Raw genomic sequence first — 20,702 nt, 5'->3', positions numbered from 1 at the left:
CTGCCTTGGGGCATGGGCTTCAGGAGGGGGCCGGGGGGTGCTGATGTGCTGTGGTGATGGAGGTTTCTATGCTTTTGTACGCATGTGGGGGCTGACATGGGGAGTCTGTGGGTGGGAGGGGGGAGGGCAGGACACCCCCCCCGGTAGGAGAACCCCTGACCAGCCCCATGGTGGGATCCCCCCAGGTCTGCTGTGGGCCAACCGGGGGTGTGTGACAGGTCCCTGTCCCTGATGTACCTGACCCCAAGTTGCTCACCCCTAGCAGGGAACCAAGTGCCTACACGGAGGTGGTTGCCCCCCCCTCATTGTATCTGGAGGGGTGACACCCCAGTACAGGATCCCCAGCTGTCCAGGCACGCTCTTCGGGGGAAGGAATGCCAATTTTCATTGACGCTTACCCTCCCTTCCTGCATGGCACGTGTTCTTGTGGGGCTGTCTGCCCACTGCATGCCACCCCTAGCCCCCCCATCCCTGCACCCCCCCTGTGCCCTTTGCTCCCACGCTGCCACACACCCCCACCTCCACCCTGTGCCACCCTGTTCCCATCATGGGGCCCCCACCTCTGCATGACCAAGCTGCCAGGGGGGCCTGATGCTGTGGTGAGGGGCTCCCTGCCACCTGACCCCTGTGCCACCGCTGTGTATGGGGACATCGGCCACCCAGAGCAAGACCCAGGGATCCTGGCCCCAAAACTCACAGTGGGAGGGGGAGAAAGGGGTGTGCATGTGCATGCACCTCTGAGGGGGGTATGTGCACATGGGTACATCCCCATGGGGTGCCGAGATCTGCCCCGTGCTGGGGTGCCCCTGCCCCTGCCTCCATCCCACCCGCCCTCCAATAAAATCAGTGGTGTGAGCGCTGCACGGCTGCGTCTCCTTGCAGGAGAGGGGCCCTGGTGGGGTGGCAGGATGGCGGTGACAGCAGTGTCCCCCACGTGTCCCCCCCATAGGGTGATAGAGAGGCCTCGGCTGTTATCTTGCATTCCTGGCCGGGCTACCGGGCTAATTATGGGCATGCAGCAGCAGGCGCCTGGCCATCCCCCTGCCTTGCGTGGGGTACTGGGGACAGGCTGGGTGGTGGCAGTGGTGCGGTGACATGGCATCGCTCAGCTCGGCCGCTACGTACCATGCTGAGCACATCAGCACCTACAGCCAGGGGCTGGGTGCCGGCGAGCCCCGCTTCGAGGGGGAGCGGTACCACTACGACACCTTCGGGTACCCAGGTATGAGGTGTGGGGTGGGGGACCCCAAAATGCACCCTCCTGCCCTGTGCCCAGGCACTGCCAACCTGAGTGCCCCGTGGACTGTCCTGCATCCCCCACTCTGTGGAGTCCCCTCAAGGGCTCCCCAGGGTCCCCAGGCTCACGGTGTCCCCTGTTCTCCCATCCCTAAACCTTATGGAGCCTCCCAGTGCCCCCACATACCCCCATGTCTCTTTCTCCCCCAACCTTATTCTTCCTGGGTTCTCTCATGTCCCCCCAAACCCTATGTACCCAGATCCTCAAGGTGACCCAAATGCTCCCATTCCTCCTTCCAGAGCCCTCCCAACAACTCCAATCCATGCCTCCCCCCCCCCCCCCCCCCCGAGCCTTCTTTCCCCAGACTTTCCTGGCCATCCCCTATGTGACCCCCTGTTCTCAGGCCACTCCATCCTCCCTCCCCATACCCCCCTTCTCCCTGATGTCCCCACAATGATTCCAAACCCCAGTTCCCTCCCAGTCCCTTCTGCACCCCCAGTCCCCCACCCTCTGCATGCTGTGCCCCACACCCCTATTCCCAATCCCCGCAGGGTCCCCGGGTGCCATGTGCCCCTACACCCTGGGCACATGGGTGCAGGTGCAAGGTGACACCTACCAGGTGGTGGCCAACGTCAGCCAGTTCGATCCCCCTGACGTTGTGGTGACCACCTCCAATGGCCACGTCGCCATCTGGGCTGAGAAGGTGAGGATTCCCCCTCCCTCCCCAAATACCATCACTTGCACTGAGCTAACTGGGAAGCAGCCTGCTGCCTACTCACCACGCGTGACCATTTTATGTCAATGTGCCATGCAGGTGGCAGAGGATGGCACGGTGTGCGACACCTTCAGCCACCAGTGCCGGCTGCCTGAGGACACGGACCCACTGTCGGTGAGCTGTGCCCTGACCGATGCTGGCATGTTGGTCATCACAGCCCGGCGCCGTGCCGGTGCCCATCCTGGTGAGATGCCACAGCCTCTGTACCGCAGTGAGGCAACATTGGGCGCGGGGACGGCACGGGGACAGTGATGGTGACCATGCCATGGGGCTCGGTGTCCCCTGCCCACCTCCGTGCTCTGGCAAGGTGGCTGTTTATAAAGTTCTTTTATTAAATTAATATAAAAATCTCTGTATTTACATAGGGGGATGCACAGTGGAGAGGTTGCAGGGTCCCCATTCCTGGCACTGAAAATGGATGACCACTCTAATCCCCTTGTCCCTCAACCCAGTGTCCTTCTGCCCCATGCGTGGGGACACTGGGGTGCCCATGGGGGCTGTGGCTGTGCTGGGGGGCCATGGGGCTGGGAGGGGGCAGAGGTAGCGACAGGGGGAGCCCTGGGGCATGGGCAGGTTGAGGGGGCACCTGGCCACCCCATGGCACTGAAAGGAGGATGCCCGTGTCCCCCATAGGGTGCCCCTGCTGCACCCCTGATACAGGGTAGGGGTCCAGTGTCACCGTCACTTGTTGGTGTCCCCGTCATCAGGGCCAGCCTCGCGGGGCATGGAGTGGTGCTGGTGGCGGTCCCAGAGCTGGCGCAGGTCAGTGGTGTCCAGCTCACCTGCGCTGGTGCTGCTGCGGCGGAAGCTGGCGAGTGGTGGCAGCACCTTCACCCCCTTGGTGGTCAGTGAGCCCTCGATGGCTTTACGCAGCTGTGGGCACCCCAGTGTCATCAGTGGGCAAATGGGGCGTTCCTATCCCCATGCTCTGTCCCCCATCCTCACCTCCTTGAGGGACACCACGCCCACCAGGCGCCCGATGCTGGTGACGTATGCATGGTCCAGGCCCAGCAGCGAGAAGATGGTGTGGGTCTGTAGGAAAACAGGGGGCTCAGTGGGGTATGAAGTGGGGAATTGGGGTGGGGGAATTAACAGGGGCCCACCTTGTGCAGCGAGGTGCGCTCCACCAGCTGGAAGGGTGCGGGGTCTATCTGGGCGCTGCTGAAGTCCACATTCTGCTCCAGCTGCTGCTCCTCCCAGTCCAGGATCTGGGGCACAGGGAGCATGCTATGGGGCTCAGCCCCATGACATGGCCCCACGGGCAGCCCCCCAGCCTGGGCTCACCTCCGCTGGCGTCATCCTGTCCCCCAGGTCCAGGTCCTCCTGTGAGAGAGGCAGGTTGACACCATGCCAAGCGTGCACAATGGGGTTGTGTGGGAGGATGTGATTGGGCACGCCCAGCTTGTGATTGGTGGAGAGAATGCAGCCTGGGTCGTGATTGGTGGAGGAAAGTGGGGGAAATTCCATTGCTGCGATTGGCTGAGAGGATCCATGCTATGATTGGCCAAGCAGATTTGGGATTGAAATTTCCCGCACCCTGATTGGCCAAGCAGAAATCGGGACACATCTGAGATTGCCTACACAGACAAAGGCCAAATGTGGTTGGCCAAGTGGAATTGTGCCAGGCCCATGATTGGTTGAGAGGATTCAGGCTGGCCTCCAATTGGCTGAGAGCAGCTTTGCCCAGGCTGCCATTGGCTTCAGCTTACCGTGACGGAAATGCGGACGTGCTTGGCCTTGCGAGGGGCCTGGCCCTGCGCCTGGCACCGCGCGGAAGAGATGGTGTTAGGGGGCATGGCATGGAGGGGGGCTGGGCAGGGCCAAGTAGAGATGGGATGGGGCGGGAAGGGGCAAATAGGGATGGGATGGAATGGGGTGAGTCAAGCAGGGATGGGATGAGTATGGGATGGGATGGGAAGGGTCAATTAGGGATGGGATGGGTATGGGATGGGATGGGATGGGATGGGAAGGGAAGGGAAGGGTCAAGTAGGAATGGGATGGGTATGGGATGGGATGGGAAGGATCAAGTAGGGATGGGATGGGTATGGGATGGGATGGGATGGGATGGGAAGTGTCAAGTAGGGATGAGATGGGATGGGATGGGCAGGGGCAAATAGAGACAGGCACTGTCAACTGAGGATGAGATTGAGACGGAAAGGGTCAAGTAGGGATGGGGGGATGGAAATGGTCAACTATGGATGGAAAGGGATAGGGAGGGTCGGGCAGGGAGAGGGATGGTGGGCAGGATGGGAAGGGTCAAGTAGGGATAGGAAGGGATGGAGCAGTGAGGGACAGGCAGGGACGAGTTCTTACCTCAGCAGGCTCTGCAGCACTGTTGGCACAGAAGAGGCTCTTGAGGGCAATGCCAGAGCTGTCGGTGGCACTGGCTGCAGGAAGCAGAGGGGTCAGCGTGAGGTGGGGGGCACTCACGGGGGCTGTGGGGTGCTGACTCACCTGGGGGGCTGTCAGCGGGGACGCTGGGCACCCGCTTCAATGCCGGCTTTAGGGGTTTGCGGGGTCCGCCGCGCGTGGGAGTGAAGGAAGAAGCTTCAGTGCTAATCTGTGGAAGGGAAGGGATAGGGTCAGGGAGGCAAAGACACCTGGATGAGGGGACCCCAAGGTGGCCCTTCACCTGGAAGCAGACGCTGGCTTCAGAAAAGCGGCGTCCATCCTCGGCGCTCGCCCACGCCTTCTGCCGCAGAGCCTGGAGCCGGCGCTGAGGATGGAGCTGCTGGCCCAGCAGAGCCCCAACCTGCGCCCGCTCGATGGAACCCAGCAGGATCATGGACTCTGTGACCAAGAGGGGACACAGTGGAGGGGACAGCACTGCAGGGACACTGGGGATATGATATAGAAGCCCCAGTGTGCCTCTTACCTGCTGAGTCCACCAGCGCCAAGCTCTTCATCTTGGTGCTCTGCAGCACGTGCTGCAGGTCCCGGTACTTGCAGTTGAGGGAGACGTAGGGGACGTCCCGCACCATGATGTCCTCCACCCGCACATTGTATTTCCTGCCCGGGGAAATGTCCTCAGCGTGTTGCCACTCGGTGCATGTGGTTAGGGATGTGGGGGACACTCACTCGTGGTGCCCCCAGCCCAGCTCGGGGAGGTAGGGCAGCTTCTTGATGCGGATGATGCTGTCGTAGAGGGAGGGCTGGAGGCTCTGGGCCACCGCATTGGCCAGGATGACAGCAATCATGACGGGCAGGATGTGCGAGATCTGCCCCGTCAGCTCAAAGACGATGACGGCAGTGGACACCGTGTGGGTGACAGCACCCGACAGCGCGGCTGCGCCTGCGCAGCCCCAGGAGACACGGGCAGCTGTCTCATGGGGCTGTGTCCTGCAACCCTGGGACATCCTTAGGACAACCCCATTGATGGGGATCACCTGGGGACCCCAGCAGCTCTCTTGGAGTGGGATGGGAAGGATCAAGTAGGGATGGAAATGGAATGGATGGGAATGGGAAGGGTCAAATAGGGATGGAAATGAATGGGATGGAATGGGATGGGATGGGAATGGGAAGGGTGCAGTGCTTACCCACCACGGCGTAGCCCCCTGGCACGATGCGGTAGGTGTTGCTGTCGGTGTGGATGCCATCAGGGAACCAGGCTGCCATGCTCTCCCCTACCAGCCGCCCAAAGGCTGCCCCTGCCCGCAGAGAGGGACTGTGGAGGCTATGGGCCTCTCCCAGGTCCCAGACCTATTCCTACACCTGCGCCATGTCCCTCCACCAGGAGACAGCAGGGGATCCTGTCCCTCACCAATGACAAAGACCGGCATGAAAGCTCCGCAGGGCACTGGGATGGTGGTGGCCAGGGCTGACATCCAGAACTGCATGGGGGATATGGGCACACGTTAGTTGCCCCCCCCCCTTGGGCTGGCTCTCATCCAGCACCAGCCCTAGAGCAGGAAGCGGGCACGGCACCATGCCAGGGGCACCTCGCCAGCACTCCCTGGTGGCACCCCAGTAGATCTCTGCCAAGATCTCCTTGACGGCATATTGGTGGCACCCAGCCACTACTTTGGTGGCCATGGGAGCAGCCATCCACTGCTTCCCGGGAGCACCTTGGTGGCTCCCATCCAGCACCTCCCCGGTGGCACTCAGGAGGATGTACCCACCTTCATGAGGATGAAGACAACGAGGGTGATGAAGACATTGGAGCGGGGATGGCGCCAGGCCTCCAGGATGCCCATGTACTCAAACTCATCACTGGGCTCCCGTTTGGCCCACGTCCGGTTGTCGAACAATGTCACCAGCGTGTCCTTCTGGGTGAGCTGGGGACGCATGGGGCTGAGCTGGGTGCTGGTGGCCCAAAGGACCAATGCACTGCCCCATGGCCACACCATGGCTACCTGTCCAGCCATGAACTGCCCAAAGCCGGGTGGGAAGGTCAACGTGGAGATGAGAAGTGTCACCAGGGCAGGGAACAGCAGGCGCCTGGCAGGGTGGCACGGAGGTGGTGACACCGGTGCAATCCCAGCCCTGTCATCCCAGAGGGGACAGTTTCTCCCATGATGGTAGGGACCACTGGGCACCTACTTCTTCATCAAGAAGCGATTGATGGTCTTCTGTCGGCGCATGCACTGCACGATCTTGCGGTTGAGGTAGACAAAGAGCGCACCGCCAAAACCGCTGGCGATCCTGGGCAGAGGTCGAGGCTGAGCGCTCGTGTCCACTGCAAGGATGTGGGATGGGGATGTGGGATGGGGAGGCCACACTCACCCGATGACGGCGAAGGCAGGCAGCTCCTGCAGGTCAAAGGGGAAGTCAAGGCGGAAGCGGGTTTTGAAGAGCGCCGTGATGGTCTCTGGGGGCACAGCAGATGTGAGCAGGGCTGGGTAGGGGGACCCTGGTGTCCCCAACCTCCCACCCCACGGGAGTACCTTCATCTTTGATCCAGACAGCCAGCACACGGAAGATGAAGGCGCTGAAGGTGGCAGCGAAGAAACCACGCCAATAGTTGCGGACAGCAAAGAAGGTGGAGGTGACCTCAATGCTGAACAGCACGCCTGGCAGCAGGAGGAAGGACGAGAGGGGAGGGAGGAGAAAGGCAGGCAGACCCCGGTGCCTGGCATGCTGCCCACCCAGAGCCCCATGGCCACGCTGCAGTTCAGGGCTTCCTCAGCAAAGCACACAGCTGTCTGCACGAGCGAGAGGGCAGTGCGGGGATGTGGGAAGCCACAGGGCAAGGGGTGGCGGATGGCGCTGGGGCACACACACATGGATGGACAGATGGATGGAAGGGGCAGCTCAGCACACACCGGACAAGGAAAGAGTCAGACTGCACAAACCTACGGGCAGGGCTCAGCAGGGCCAGAGCGGGGAGCTCCCTGGAACGCAGCGCAGTGCGGTGGGGGAGAGGACGAGATGAGATGTTACACCTCTAGAAGGATGGTGCCTGCTTCTCCCTTTATCCTCTGCCCTGTGGGCACCCCGACTAGCAGCACTGCCTCTGCCATACCCACCCAGGTGGGTCCCTGTCCCCTGCCTGGTACTCTGGCTGGGATCCTGCTGGCATCTCTGATAGCAAGGGGTGTGGGCTGGGGAATCCATACCTCCAATGGGGGCAGCGAAGCAGCAGCCAACACCAACAGCGCAAGCAGCTGCAAGCATTTCGGTGTTCCTTGCCTCGTTCTGCAGGTGAGCACAGGATGTATCAGTCCCAGCACTTCTGGAGTTCCCCAGGTGCTACCCATGCCCACTCACCTCATAGATGCCCCCAAAGAAGGTGAGGAAGCGGCTGAGCAGGGCTGCACACATGCTGGCAATGTGGACAAAGGGACCCTGTGGGGACAGTGGTGGGGGCTGAGGTCGGTGCCCCCCACCCAGCCCACTGCCTGCTCCAGCCATGGGGAGCACCCTCACCTCCTTGCCCAGGGGCATGCCGCTACCCAGGGCACACGTCAGACCGATCACCTTGGCCACAAAGGTCTTCAGGGTGAGGTACTCCTTCAGGACGACACCCCGCAGGATTGTCTTCATCTCAGGGATCCCTGAGCCTGGCAGAACGGAGATAGCCCTGACACACAGCCATGGGGGGAGCCCCCCGTTCTGTATTCCTTGGGGGCTCCCTGATACACTGCCATAGGGACCCTTGAGAAGCCTTTCCCACAGTGCAGGTGGGACACCTGGCAACATCCCCAGGCCACGCTGGGACACCTCAACCCATAGCCCCGCAGGGACCGCAATCCCACACCCCCAAGAGACCTCATAAAGACCATGCCATGGACCTTGGAAGACCCCAACCCCGTAGCTTAGGCCATGCAGATTGTTCACAACCCACAGCCTCAGGGAGGGGAGATCCCATTAGGGCACATGCACCTTACCCACAGCCTGTGGGGCGAGGATCTGGGTGAAGCCAGCTGAGAAGGTGATGAGCACAGTGGGGTAGGTGACCCAAGCCAGATATTGCAGCATCACATTGGTGTCCAGGCCCCCATACATCCACTTCTGGGCTATGGGCACAGCGAGTTGTGGGCAGCAGGGGACATGCCATTGCCCCGGGGTACCCATCACCCATCGGTGCCCACTCACCTTGGAGGCAGGTGGCGATGGCAAAGTCCATGGCCCAGCTCACCAACGCCATGACAAGCCCCAGGAGGATGAGGAAGACCCAGTCCTCGCCCACTCTGGCGATGAAGAACCTCTGGCACCGCACGGCGCAGCCTGTGGACACAGGGCGGCCTTAGGGCCGGGGATGGGCAGAGCAGCACCGCACAACACGCCCGAGCACTGCCCCTTGGCACGGCCCCAAGCAGAGCTGCCAGGGGGCCCCGTCCCTACTGCTGCCGTCCGGTTATTTTGGGCCATTGTGTCCCCGCAGGTGGCATTGTCCTCGGCGCCAGTGTCCCATGACAGCAGGAGAAACCCTACCCACAGCGGCGGCGGCTGGGCGGGCAGCGGTGCCCAGAAGAACATGAAGCTGCCTGGCCACAGTGCCAGGAGGTCGGTGTTCCCCCCGTATGTCCCCATCCCCTCTTACCGCAGCAGGGGGCACAGCGTCCCTGGCTGTACTCCAGGAGCTCAGAGGGGCGGCGTGGCCTTGGGGTGCCACTGTCCTCATGCTCCTGTTTCAGCCGCAGCCGGGCTGCCTCATCCTTGGCGAAGGTGCCCAGGTCCTGCGTGTAGCGGCCATACATCTGGGGAAGGAGGAGTGGGAAAGGGCATCAGGGGGAGTGGCACAGGGCTCTGGGCTGCAGGTGGGGAAACTGAGGCACGGGAGCAGTGGACACAGTGCTGGCGCCGGGGTGGGGATCAATAGCAATTGTTTCGCCCACGCACCCAGCACAATGCCTGGCCCCACTGGTACCAGTCCCCAGCCCTACCCAGGTGCTCCAGCCATGGGTTGGGCTGCGGTGGGTGGGTGAGGGCACCCGGTGCCAGGAACATAGCCAGGCTGGCAGGGAGCTTCTCTGAGGGCCAGTATTGAGGTTGTGCCACTGTTGGCACTGTTGCATGGGTTGGGATCCCCCCATGGCGGGCACATCTATCCCAAGCTGGGACCAGGAGAGAAGCATAGGTCAGGGCACATCCTCAGCCCCACAAAAAAAGGGGGCACAGAGATTTGGGGTGCAAGGCACATAGGGACACTGTGTCCACTCAGGTGGCACGTGGCACGTGTCCTGGTCCATGGCACTGCCCCCTGTGCTCATTGTGCCCGTCCTCCCTGCCGAGCTGGGGGCACCGGTCCCACACTGTGGGCACTGCCAAGGGCTTGGTTGCTTGGTTTCCGCCTCACTCCCCCCGCCATGACCTGAATGCCAAGCACCAGAGGTTGGCTGGGCACAAAGGGAGGCTTCAGGGCCATGGGGGCCCTTGCCAGGCTCCCACGTCGGGGCAACGTGAGCCCCATGCCAATGCATGCCCGCCCGCTGTGCTGCACGTGGCTGCCCCACAGCCCCTATCCCGGCACAGTGCCCGGCGGAGGGGCCGTGGCACGAGTGGGCACCACGCTTGGCACGTGCCAGTTCAAGTGGGGATGGCATAAAGGTGCATTTCTCGTGGGGCATTGCCCAGATCCCTCTGGCCAAGAGCAGAATGCAGCCAGTGTGGCGCCGGGTGGATTCTCTGCTGTCTGATACCTGGGTTGGGTTCGGCACTGGAAGGGGAGAGGGAGGGCACCGTCATGTCCATCACTAATCCCAAAACTTGGGCACGGCCCTATGGAAATGTGCTGGGGGCTGCAGCTCAGCCTCCTCGGGGGCCGCATTCAGCATCGCATGCCAGAGGAGGACCCCAGCCCTGCACGGTGCCTGGCGTTCAAAGGCTCCCTTCGGGTGAAGCTTGTTTCCTCTGGAAGAACAAACGGCCCCGCACCCCAGGAGCTCTGTTGTTCTGCCAAGTGCCTGCCTCCCCCCAGCCCTATAGGCCCCCGGTTGAGGATGGGGGCACCCCCAGGCTGAGAACCTCCCGTGCCCCATGCTGGGGGGCTGGCATGCTGCCCCATGTGTCCCCAGCAGGATGCCCCTGTAGCTGGAAGAAGTCCAGCCTGGTGGGGGGGCTCTACCCCTGTTAGCCCCTAAATGCACCAACCCTGCTTAAAACGAGGAAAGGGGCTGTGCCACCCCATGACACAACCCCACAGACCAGGCACGGGGTGCCCCACAGCAGAGCCCGGCTGCCGGTGAGGGCCAGCAGTGCATTCTGCCTTCCTCCTCCTCCTCCTCCTCCTCCTCCCGCTCGGGTTATTTTTCCACAAAGGCCTTTTGAAACACAAACAGCCCCGGGACTCCGGCCTCCGCCGCGAAGCAGCTGAACAATCACAGTGCCGGGCAGGCAGGGAGCGGGCACGGGGCGGGGGGGCTGGGGGGGGCACGCAGGGACATGGGCACGGGATGAGGTCTGTATTTTGGGACTGGGCTCCTATGCCGTGCTCCCCGGGCTGCACCAGGCGGTGGTACCTGCTGTGCCCGGGTGGTGCAGTGTGCCGGGCAGCTGCTGGCATCGGCACTGCCGTGTCCCCGTGCCACCCTGTCCCACGGTGGATGAGGCGCTGAGCAGGCTGGCAGCAATGCCCACAGCCCTGGCGCATGGTGCCAGTCGACCTCTCCCCAAAATGTGCTCCTGGGGAGTTTTAAAGGTTGGGGACATGGGGAGCAGGGACCCCCACTCTTGGGCAGACAGAAAGGCTGGGGGGGGGTCTGTGTCACGCTGCCCGACTTAGCCAGGATCTAATCGGCTCCACGGTGAACAAGGGCAGTTTGTCAAGCTTAATCCTCCCCCCTTGGAGGCCCTTTGGTCCCCTGGCACACGGGGGGCACAGGGGGTGGCAGGGACCCCGGGCACCCTAAGCACCAGATGGTTCCCACGGGCACCTGCCCCATGCAGGCTGTGGCTGTAGCCTGAGCCTGGCAGGAGCCGGTGGCACCGGGGAGGGCACCCGCCCTCCTGCTTGGCACAGGGGTGGCTTCTGAAAGCCAAGCACGAGGCTATGGGATGGGTGCCCGTACCCAGCCTCGCCCGCGTGGGCGGCTTCAGGAGCCCCGGGGCCACAGGGATGGTCACCCCGAGGTGTGGGTACCTCCCTGCCCACAGGTGGGGAGGGCAAAGTCTGCTGGCACCGCAGGGCTGCCCCGATGCCAGCCTCGTGCCTCTGCTCTCCTGCAGTAAGGGCACTTGGGAAGAGGATGCAGAGGGCACCTGGCACGCAGAGCAACGGTGCCATGTGCTGGTTGGGCATGCCCTGCTCAAGGCTTTGCAAACCCTACAGCTGCGGGTGCCCAGCAGTGCTCAGCCCCTTCCCTGCCCTTCCTGAAGGCCTTTGCCAGGGCAAAGTACCCGTTTACTGATCTGTGCCGGGCACCGGCCCAAGCAGAGACCGCAGAGAAGTACCTTTGCCCGCGATGTCAGAGGGCTGTGGGCAATGGAGGGGCTGTGGGCACAGCGGGGAGGGAGGACACCTTGAAGGTGACAGTCGTAAACATGGGGCTAAGGTTGCAGGTGGGGGAGATATGCTATCTTGGGGACAGAGAGCCGGGGCCGGGCGTAGTATGGGGGGTAAAGGGTGCCTGGGTGGTGCAGGGCAGCCGTGGGGGGTCACACCCCCCTGTGCTGAGGGCGTGCTGCTGGGGGAAGGTGCACCTGAGGGTCCCACCATGGGGCTGGGGGCTCTGATGGGTTTCCCTATTGCTGTGGGGCTGCGGGGCGGCACCGAGCGTCCCCCAGCGGCCCCCAGATGGAGACAGCCCCCAAAGCTCGGAGGACGCTGTGGCACGGGCAGGTGTCACGGGCGCTGCCCCTTCGCAGAGATCCTGGAGGGAGGATCACCCCAGAACCGCCCCTCTCCCCTCGACGTGCTGCAGTCGCCGGTGCCCCCCGCCGTGCCCGGTGCTCCCGGTGCCCGGTCCCGACGGCACTCACCAGGGTCTGCTCGTACTGCAGCGCCCGCTGCTCCGCGCTCTCGGCGGAGGCCATGGCGCTCCCGGTGCTCCCGGTGCTCCTGGCCGTGCCGGTGCCGGTGCCCGCGGCGGCAGCAGCTCCGCCCGGGGCCGTGCGGGGCGGACCCGGGGCACTGCCCGAGGGAGGGCCCGGCCGCGCTCCGCCTCCGCAGCTCCGACGGCGGCGCCCGGCACCGGCACCGGGCACGGACCGAGCGGACGCGGGGCGGGGGTCGCTCAGAACCCTCCGGCCGGGGTTGCCCTGGGGACACGTGTTTCCGTCCACGGGCAGCTGGTAGGGGCAGGCAGCAGCCTTGTTGCAGGGTTTGGGGTTTGAGCAGAGACCACCGTGCCCACGCCCAGCTGTAGGGTCAGGGTTAGGGAGTGGAGTGCCCAATGTGTTGGCACCGCCAGCAAGGAAACAGGGGAACCAGGGAGGCGCACATGTTGCGGGCACCCTGGCACCACGGGGGCCCATCGGAGATGCCTGAAGAATGCCCTTACCGTGGCACTGCCAGCGCCAGGATGGGGTCCCAGACCATGCTCTTCACTGCCGGGCAGCAGCGGCTCAGCTCTCTCTGCCGGGTCGCAGGAGCACAGCTTGGCACCGGTACTCCTGGGGCGAAACTCTGTGGCATGGCACAGCGGCTGCTCTCCCTCTGGGGCTGCTGGCATCTCCGTCTCACCACCGTGAAGGTCTCAGGAGCAAGTGGGGCAGTGGGAAGGACCGAGCTCGCTCTCTCCCCGCTGGCACAGCATGGCACGCTCGGCGAAGATGGATCTGTGGCACTGCCGGGCTGGTGGTGTGGGACCAGGAACGGGCTGGTTCGCGCTGCCCGGGTGCCGCCCTCCGCTTTGACGCTGGCACCCCCAAGGGTGGGTGACAATGGCCAGGGACGGGGCTGGGGTTTGCCCTGCACCAGCCTGGGAGGGTTCATCGCCGGCCGTGAACCAGTTTGCGGCGGGCAGGCGATACATGAACCCCCCACTTATTGTTTCCCTGGGCACCGAGTCCCCTCCTCACGCGTCAGCTCCTGGCACTGCCCCACGCATCCGGAGGGAGCCCCATGCCAGGACACATGCTCTGCTGCCAGCGGGCCACTGGCCGCAAGGTCACCACTGGCGCTGCCACCCTGCTGGCCGTGGCACTGCATGGGCACACGCGCAGGGGCTGGGACACTCAGCTGGCACCAAGGGCTCCATGCCCACCCTAAATGCGCCAGTGTCATCCTCCTAATGCCCGGGTGCCAGGCCCTGGTGTCAAGACACCAGTGCCAGTACAACCCATTGTCACCCTGGTGCAGTCCCAGTACAGGCTAATACCACCTAGCATTGTTGTGCCAGTGCACCCAGTGCCATCCCAACAGAGCCCAATGTTAATTTCCCTGGCCTAGGACCCAGCCCTGGCATCTCTGTGCCATAATGGGGGTGCTGAGCTCAGAGCACTGTACCCACCCTGGCATCACATCCTCAACCATGGGCACTGCTTAAGGCCACCCCAGCCCTGCTCTGGTCCCCTCCAGTGCCACCCTATAGCCCTCCATTCCATGTAGACAACCCATGCCTCCAAGACCCCATGTCCCCAACAACATGGCCTGCGTGTCCCCAAACCCAACAGCACCAGTACCCATGAACGTGTGATACAGAGGCGGGGAGTGGGCAATATCTCTGTCTTTAATAAATACATCGGGACCCCCGTCCCTATAAATTACACACTGAGTCCAGCCGAGGTGGGGCGGGCACAGCGAGACGGGGGTGAGAGGGATTTTACACTATTTACAAGGCGGGCACGGTGCCTGCTGCGCCCACCAGCCGGGAGCTCACAGGGGGAGGGTGTGGGGTCGCCCAACTCTGGTGGTGTGGGACTCCCCCAGCCCTGCTGCTGGCTACCAGGGTGGCCTGGCACTGTGGCAGTGCCCAGAGGGGGTGCCTTCCCCGTCCCTGCTCCTCTGTGTCCTGTGCCCAGCCCTGGAGGGGGCGATGGGGCTCCGTAGGGCCACCCAGCATCACGGCGCTCTTGAGCTGCACTCACTGCTCAGTGGCTCCATGCCTCTGCTGTGGCTTCGTGTATCTTTTCTGGGGGTGCATCTGGGGCTGCGGGGGGGAAATGGGGTGAAATGAAGGCATGGAGGGTGTGCAGGTGGGTGCTGGTCCCCAAAGGGGTGCCCGTGCCCAGCAGCACCCGCTCACCGCGGCACTTGGCACAGCAGGGGTTGTCCCTCCTGGTGGGGTTGGCACAGGCACCTGGTGGGCACTCCTGGCGCTGGCAATGCGTCTCTCCCGACTGCAGAGCACAAGCAGGGCTGGGACATGGGGGTACCCACATCGCCAGCCCAGCTCGGTGCCCACCCGTCCCCAAAGTGCTCGAGGTGGCACAGGGCATCTCTGCACGCCCAGCACACTCACCACACACCAGCACAGGATGCACTTCATCTCTCCAAAGGGCGGCACCGAGGGGTGCCAGCTCTCGTTGTTGAGGTACCAGCGGCGCCCAAAGCGGCACGCACGGGGTCCATCCGCCTGCATGCCATCGGCCAGCTCGGGGACGCTCTTCTCAGGGGCTGTGGAGAAGGCACAGGGAGGCTGTGTGCCCACAGGGTGTGGGTGGCACCAGGGAAAAGGGAGGAACAGGCTGCACGTACCTGGGCACTGCTTGCAGCAGTCGGAGGGGCTGGCGCGCACCGGGTTGGCACAGGTGAGGCGCGGGCACTGCACCTTCTCGCAGTGCACTTCACCCGTGGTGCCCTGTGGGGAGCGTGCACAGGGTTCAGGGGGGGTACCGGAACTCCCTTGCTTTGAGACCCCCAGCACTCACCTTGCAGGTGCAGATGGCACATTTGATGAGGCCGAAGGGAGGCACAACAGGGTGCCAGCGGGTGCCAGAGCCTCGCCACGTCTTGTCCCCATCGAAGTAGCAGCCTGAAAGGGAGGGAGGTGGGCACGGCGTCCATGGCAGCTGCGGTGCCCTCAGCCTGCACCCAGGGGACTCACCCTCGCTGCTGTCCCGTGCCCGTTCCAGCTTCAGCTCCTCCTGCTCTGTCTTCTTCTCTGCAGGGATCAGGGAGGGCATGCTCAGAGTGCCAGAGTGGGACCCCCACCTTGTACCCATGGAGACGCTGCCCACAGCCTCCCCTTTCTGCCCCACACCCCCCCAGGAGCTCCTCGTGCCCCCGCACCTTCACAGATGGGGCAACACAGCTCCTCGGGGTGCACTTGGCGGGTACAGTTGAGGGGCTGGCACAGGATGGGGTCGCAGATCACCGTGCGCTTCTGGGAACAGCAGGCACGTAGCTCACTGAAGGATCCACCATCAGTGGGGCCACCCCAAGCTCACTCCTATATCCCCATACCTGGCAGCTGCAGATGGAGCACTTCTTGTCATAGTCAGGTGCCCAGCGGGTGCCATGCGCGCGGTGCTGCCCCTCAAAGAAGCAGGAGTTGGGGTCCTTCTTCAGCTGCTCCAGGTCCCTGCCCTTCGGGCCCTCAGAGAGCTCGGCCTCCCCAGTGGACAGGCGGCCCCCCCCTGCCTGGCAGCGGTTGGGGATGTGCACCTGGAGGGCGGCAGTGGGTTGGCACCATGAGCACCACACTGGGCATGCCACTTGGGTGCACCTGTGGCTGGTGGCACCATAGCTGGCAGAGTACATGGCCATGGGCACACGTATCCCCATGCTGTCCCCTTCCCAGTGCCAACCCCTGGGGATACGCCGGGGACACCTACCCATCCCCGCATCTCCCCACGTGGGTGCGCTTTGGTGCTGACTTGCAAGAACGCGGTGCCCTGTGCCAGGTGCTGCAGCAGCTCAGCATCCAGGTCCTTTACCACTCCCTGAGCCTGCAGGACGAGGGGGACATGGGGACGTGAGCACTGTCCTGAACCCTGCAGTGACACCGTGGGAGTCCCTGCCGTACGCCCTCCTCACCTCAGTGCCATAGAACCCCTTGAGCATCCGCTTGTGCAGGTGTGGCCGTGCACCCATCTCACCCAGCTCGGCCACGCCGTGCAGCTGTGCACTGACTGTGCCATCGGCTGGGCGGCCCAGCCCCGCCACCGCGATCTCATAGTGCAGGTGGCAGTGCTCGTCCAGCGACAGCCACGCGTGGCCCCCGGCCCCGCTGTTCACTGGGGGGGACACCAGCTGCCCCGCCAGTGGCACCGGCATCTCTGTGCACAGAGAGGGGCGGTGGGAGGTGACGGGTGGGGGGCTGCCCGGCTGCTCCCCATCACCCCCCCTGTGTACCTGTGTAGCGCGCCAGGAGCCCGCTGTAGGGCAGGGAGATGACCTGGCCCCGCAGCTCGCCCTCTGCCCAGTCCTTGGTGGCCACGTTGAGGAAGAGCTCGTTCTGCAGCAGCATGTGTGCATCGCGGGCGCTGGGGCTGTGCCACACTCCCTGAGCCTGGCATGGGGCGGGGAGAACACACACATGGGGTTGTGCCCACTGTGCCCGTGCCAACCCCGTGCTGTGCCACCAGTGCTCACCAGCCCGTCCCTATAGCTGGGTGTCATGTCGAAAAGGACGTTCCTCTTGTTCTTCCGCCGCGGTTTGGTCTCCAGTGTGACACCCACCACCTCGCTGGCCGTGCCCACCACCCGCACCTGCGGGCAGGGCAAGGATGGGCAGCAATACGGTGACCTGTGGGGTGCAGCACCGTGCCCAGCGCCGTGCCTGTCCCCATTACCTGGTATTCCAGCGTGCCGTTCTCATGCAGCGCCAGCTTGGCTGAGCCCACCGCCCCTGTCTTGGTGGGCTGCAATGCATCTGCGCCACACAGCACGCTTTGGATGGCTGCACCCGGGCACAGAGAGCAGAGAAAAGGGTGAGGATGGGGTGGGGGCAATGCCACCCCAGCACCCTGCTGTGCCCTGCTCACTGTCACAGCTGCGGCGGGTGGTAATGGTGCCCTCCAACTGGCGCGGGTGCCGGCCCTCGGTGTCAGCCACGATGCGGAGCTGCCCCTGCGCCAACCACTGCAGCTCATGGGCAGACAGGTCGCTCAGCACCTCCGCGAAGTCGGGGTCCTGGGGGCACAGTGCTACAGATTGGCACTGGTGAGGTAGGTGGGGAAATACCCGGGGAATGGGGATGGGAATGGCTGTACCTCCATAGTGATGTTGGCATGGACCTCGCGCAGTGTCCGGCCCTGGTGCAGGATGCGGACCCGCAGTGGTACCCAAGGGGACTCTGGGCATGGCAGAGGGGTTGGGGCTTCAGGGGAGTGGCTGGACATGGGGCTGTGCCCACTGCTCCCCAGATCCACCCCTTTGCAACCCCACATCCTTGCACAACCCCCCGCCACAACCTCCCACCCACCCCTCATGCACTCTCAGCCCACTGCACCCCTACACACCGTGCCCCAAATGCAATCCCCCATTCATGCACACCCGACTCCCCCTCCCATCCTGACCCCACACATCCCAAGCCAAATCCACACCATGCACCATGCACCCCCTGAGCCCCCCTCAGTGCTGCCATGCCCTGCGGGTGCCCATGCTTGCCCTCACCCCCGGCACCTGGCTCCAGCAGCCCACGGGCCATGAGGATGAAGTGCAGGTTGTTCTCGGTGTCGCTCAGTGTCAGCATGGCCATGCCCCCAGCCCCAAGGTGCGCAGGGTCCGATGAGGTCAGGATGGCACCAAATGTCTCTGTGCATGGAGAGGGGTGTGAGGGGCACCCCAAAGGGAACCCCCTCAGAAGGGTACCCGGATGGGAGGTACATGAGGGGGATCTTACCTGCAAAGAGTGCGCGGTGCTTGAGGATGTGCCCATGCACCTCTCCGGAGGGCTGAGCACGGGTGACGAGGGACACGCGGAGCTGCTCTGCACGCAGCAGCTGTATGTTGGCTTTGGACACCGTCCTCCACATCCCGCAGAGCTGCAGGCATAGCAGGGCTGGGCATGGGGCGCCGACATCGGGGTACCATGCCCCCCGCCCTGCCCTCCCCACCCCTCTCACCATGCTGTCCTCAGGGGCTGCGCTCTTCTGCACTGGGTGCTCGAACAGCACGGTGCCCTCGGGGTCGCTGAAACGCACCCGGCTCGGCCGGCCCAGCCTGTGGGCACCGGGGGCTGAGCAGGGACCCGCACCCCATGTGCCTGGCACCGGCCCCATGCAGTGTCCAGGGGGGCACGGAGCAGGGTGCCAGCTGGCATAAGTGCCCAGGGGTCCCCAGGCTGGCACCGTGCGGGAGGGGGTGCATATTTGGGAAGGACGGCGGGGAGCTGAGCGCTCGGCCCGGCTGTAAATTAGGAGTATTTTCGGCTCTGTTTGGCTCCCCCTGGTTGGAGCTGGAAATTAGTCACCACTTTACTATGCAAAGGGGCCTGGAAGCAAGGAAGAGCAGAAGCAACCCGAGCGGGAAGGAGAGAGGGAGAGAGAGACTGACAGCGGCCACCCGGGGAGGGCATGGATTTAGGGTCCCATGGTGGTGCCCATGAGCGGGGCCATAGGGTGGCACAGTGCCTGGGTCCCACTGTGCCCACACCTCCCTCCCCAAATTTCACCCGCCGGTGCCCATGAGCGGGGCCATAGGGTGGCACAGTGCCTGGGTCCCACTGTGCCCACACCTCCCTCCCCAAATTTCACCCGCCGACACAATGCTGTGATAACTCTGGGGGCATGCAGAGAGGAAACTGAGGCACGAGCAGCATCTCATCCCCATGTTTACGGGTTTCGGGCCGTGCTCACCGCTCATAGCTGATGGAGAAGAGCAGGTAGGAGCGCAGCAGGGTGAAGCGAGCCTTGGCCACTGCACTGGACGTGGGGTGCCATGGCTCAGGGCCGCTCGTCAGCAGGGCCACAAATTCTATGGGGGATGACAGTGATTACTATAGGAGCATGGGGATGCCCCGCACTGCTCTCCCTGCCTGGGCTCACCTGTGCGGGCATCGTCACGTGCCAAACCCTCGGAGCTGAGGTAGGAGCGGTCGTTGTACGGCTTGTCCAGCTCATCCTCCTTGTCCTGGAAGTACTCAAAGGTGTCGAAAGGCGGCTCGGAGCTCCTCTCTGGGGGTCCTGGCAAGGCTGGCATGGGGGGCACAGCGGGGAGATGGTTGTGGCACAAATCCTAATACCAAGGAGCCCCTTCGTGGGAGTGCCCCATGTCCCCAGTCCTAGGCTGAGTCCAGCAGTGGGTGACAGCACCGCAGTCACCTTTGGGACAGGTGTGGCAGCAGTGCCCGGGCAGCAGCGTGGCACGGGGGCAGGTGGGCACGGGGCAATCCTGCTTCATGTTCTTGCAGTTCACTTTCCCCGCTGGTTTCCCCCGGCGATTCCTCTGCTGGGGTGGAAAGAACTGTGCCAAATCGTGCCGAACTGTGCCACGGATATGGGTAACCCCAGTGCCCAACCCCAGCAGATGGCACAGCAGTGGGTACCAGTGCTCCCCTGGCACAGCCCCGATCCCCATAGCCCATCTGCAGCCCCCCTGGGCCCCGCACACCTTGCGCAGCCCCCAGCTGTCTGTATGGCAGCCAAATCCCGGCCCCCATCCCCCTGCCCAGCTGTGCGCGGCCCCTCCAGCCCTGGCCTCGGGGGGCTGCTGGAGGGAGGGGGCCATCTCCGAGGAGGGGAGGGAGGAGAATGAAGCATGAGACTTTAACCCTCCGCTGCTGGGGGGTACCCAGGTGCGGGGCGGCTGGAGGAATCCCCACTACCCTTTCCCTTAGAGCAGGGTACTGAATGAAGGGGTGATTCCCCTCCCCAGCAGGGCCCCATATGGGGGGGTCTCCTCTCTTGGCGGGGGGGGGGGGGGGGTACGTACTTACCGTCTCGCAATGGCAGATCACACAGCGCATCACCCCGAAGGGCTCCCCCAGGTCGGGGTGCCACGTCTCCTCCAGCGCATAGAAACGCCCCCCGAAGGCACAACCTGCAGACGAACCCCCATCCCATCATCGGAACACCCCCCCAAGAAAAAAGTCACCTCCGGGCCGCGGGCACCCCCCTGCCGCAGCCCCGATGGGGCGGACAGAGGCCGGCACCGCCCCGTCGGGTACGGACCCGGTTATTGGGACCGAGCGGCGGCACGGGCAGGCGGGGGGGGCATGGGGTTGGGGGGCATAAAAGGGGTTCAGAAAGGGGGTGCAGGAAAAGAGGGTGCACGGGTTGGAAGAAAAAGGGTTGCATGCAGCGGGGGTGCACAGAAAGGGGGATCGAAGGGAAAGGGGTGCAGGGAAGGGGTCCTACCTGCCGCCCCCCCGGGGGGCAGCGGCTCGCTGTCGGGCCGGATGGGCAGGGCGAGCTTGGGGCGGGCGGTGCGGGCGGGCAGGGCGACCAGGGCGAGCAGCAGCAGGGCGGTGCGCATGGTGCCGG

General features: G+C 64.0%; 3 protein-coding genes across 9 annotated transcripts; 1 reads left to right on the top strand and 2 right to left on the bottom strand.

The window, feature by feature from the left end:
- Nucleotides 135-2,264, top strand: LOC110397887 (heat shock protein beta-7-like). The gene is made up of 2 exons (XM_021394858.1): nt 135-1,222; nt 1,789-2,264. The coding sequence occupies exons 1-2, from the start codon at nt 1,096-1,098 to the stop codon at nt 2,262-2,264; spliced, it is 603 nt and encodes a 200-aa protein (XP_021250533.1). The 5' UTR covers nt 135-1,095.
- Nucleotides 2,325-13,344, bottom strand: CLCN2 (chloride voltage-gated channel 2). Of its 5 annotated transcripts, none has more exons than XM_021394842.1 (24): nt 12,893-13,344; nt 8,995-9,151; nt 8,547-8,678; nt 8,339-8,467; nt 7,878-8,011; nt 7,719-7,796; nt 7,568-7,646; nt 6,896-7,021; nt 6,735-6,819; nt 6,552-6,653; nt 6,365-6,449; nt 6,131-6,286; nt 5,773-5,842; nt 5,549-5,659; nt 5,091-5,304; nt 4,888-5,021; nt 4,645-4,802; nt 4,467-4,572; nt 4,326-4,399; nt 3,722-3,772; nt 3,297-3,335; nt 3,116-3,220; nt 2,958-3,044; nt 2,325-2,885 (listed from the first exon to the last, which is right to left on the bottom strand). In XM_021394842.1, exons 1-24 carry the CDS (start codon nt 13,061-13,063, stop codon nt 2,694-2,696), a joined length of 2,775 nt encoding a protein of 924 aa, XP_021250517.1. In that variant the 5' UTR covers nt 13,064-13,344; the 3' UTR covers nt 2,325-2,693. The 5 variants fall into 5 exon arrangements, with proteins under 5 accessions (XP_021250517.1, XP_021250515.1, XP_021250518.1 ...); XM_021394840.1 differs by lacking the exon at nt 12,893-13,344 and adding an exon at nt 12,372-12,524; XM_021394843.1 differs by lacking the exon at nt 3,722-3,772 and having other exon boundaries at nt 12,893-13,342.
- Nucleotides 14,044-20,696, bottom strand: CHRD (chordin). Of its 3 annotated transcripts, none has more exons than XM_021394845.1 (23): nt 20,577-20,696; nt 20,156-20,259; nt 19,542-19,668; nt 19,266-19,412; nt 19,077-19,194; nt 18,345-18,441; nt 18,122-18,263; nt 17,893-18,033; nt 17,490-17,572; nt 17,262-17,409; nt 17,070-17,176; nt 16,870-16,986; nt 16,630-16,786; nt 16,312-16,553; nt 16,110-16,223; nt 15,739-15,939; nt 15,565-15,658; nt 15,380-15,436; nt 15,204-15,307; nt 15,031-15,133; nt 14,795-14,949; nt 14,579-14,672; nt 14,044-14,482 (listed from the first exon to the last, which is right to left on the bottom strand). In XM_021394845.1, the coding sequence occupies exons 1-23, from the start codon at nt 20,692-20,694 to the stop codon at nt 14,424-14,426; spliced, it is 2,829 nt and encodes a 942-aa protein (XP_021250520.1). In that variant the 5' UTR covers nt 20,695-20,696; the 3' UTR covers nt 14,044-14,423. The 3 variants fall into 3 exon arrangements, with proteins under 3 accessions (XP_021250520.1, XP_021250522.1, XP_021250521.1); XM_021394847.1 differs by having other exon boundaries at nt 17,902-18,033; XM_021394846.1 differs by having other exon boundaries at nt 19,542-19,665.

This window comes from Numida meleagris, chromosome 4 (genome assembly GCF_002078875.1).
Source record: "Numida meleagris isolate 19003 breed g44 Domestic line chromosome 4, NumMel1.0, whole genome shotgun sequence".
In the NCBI taxonomy this organism is placed as follows: Eukaryota; Metazoa; Chordata; class Aves; order Galliformes; family Numididae; genus Numida; species Numida meleagris.
Note: the sequence above shows the minus strand (reverse complement) of the source record. Positions and strands in the feature narration are given on the sequence as shown.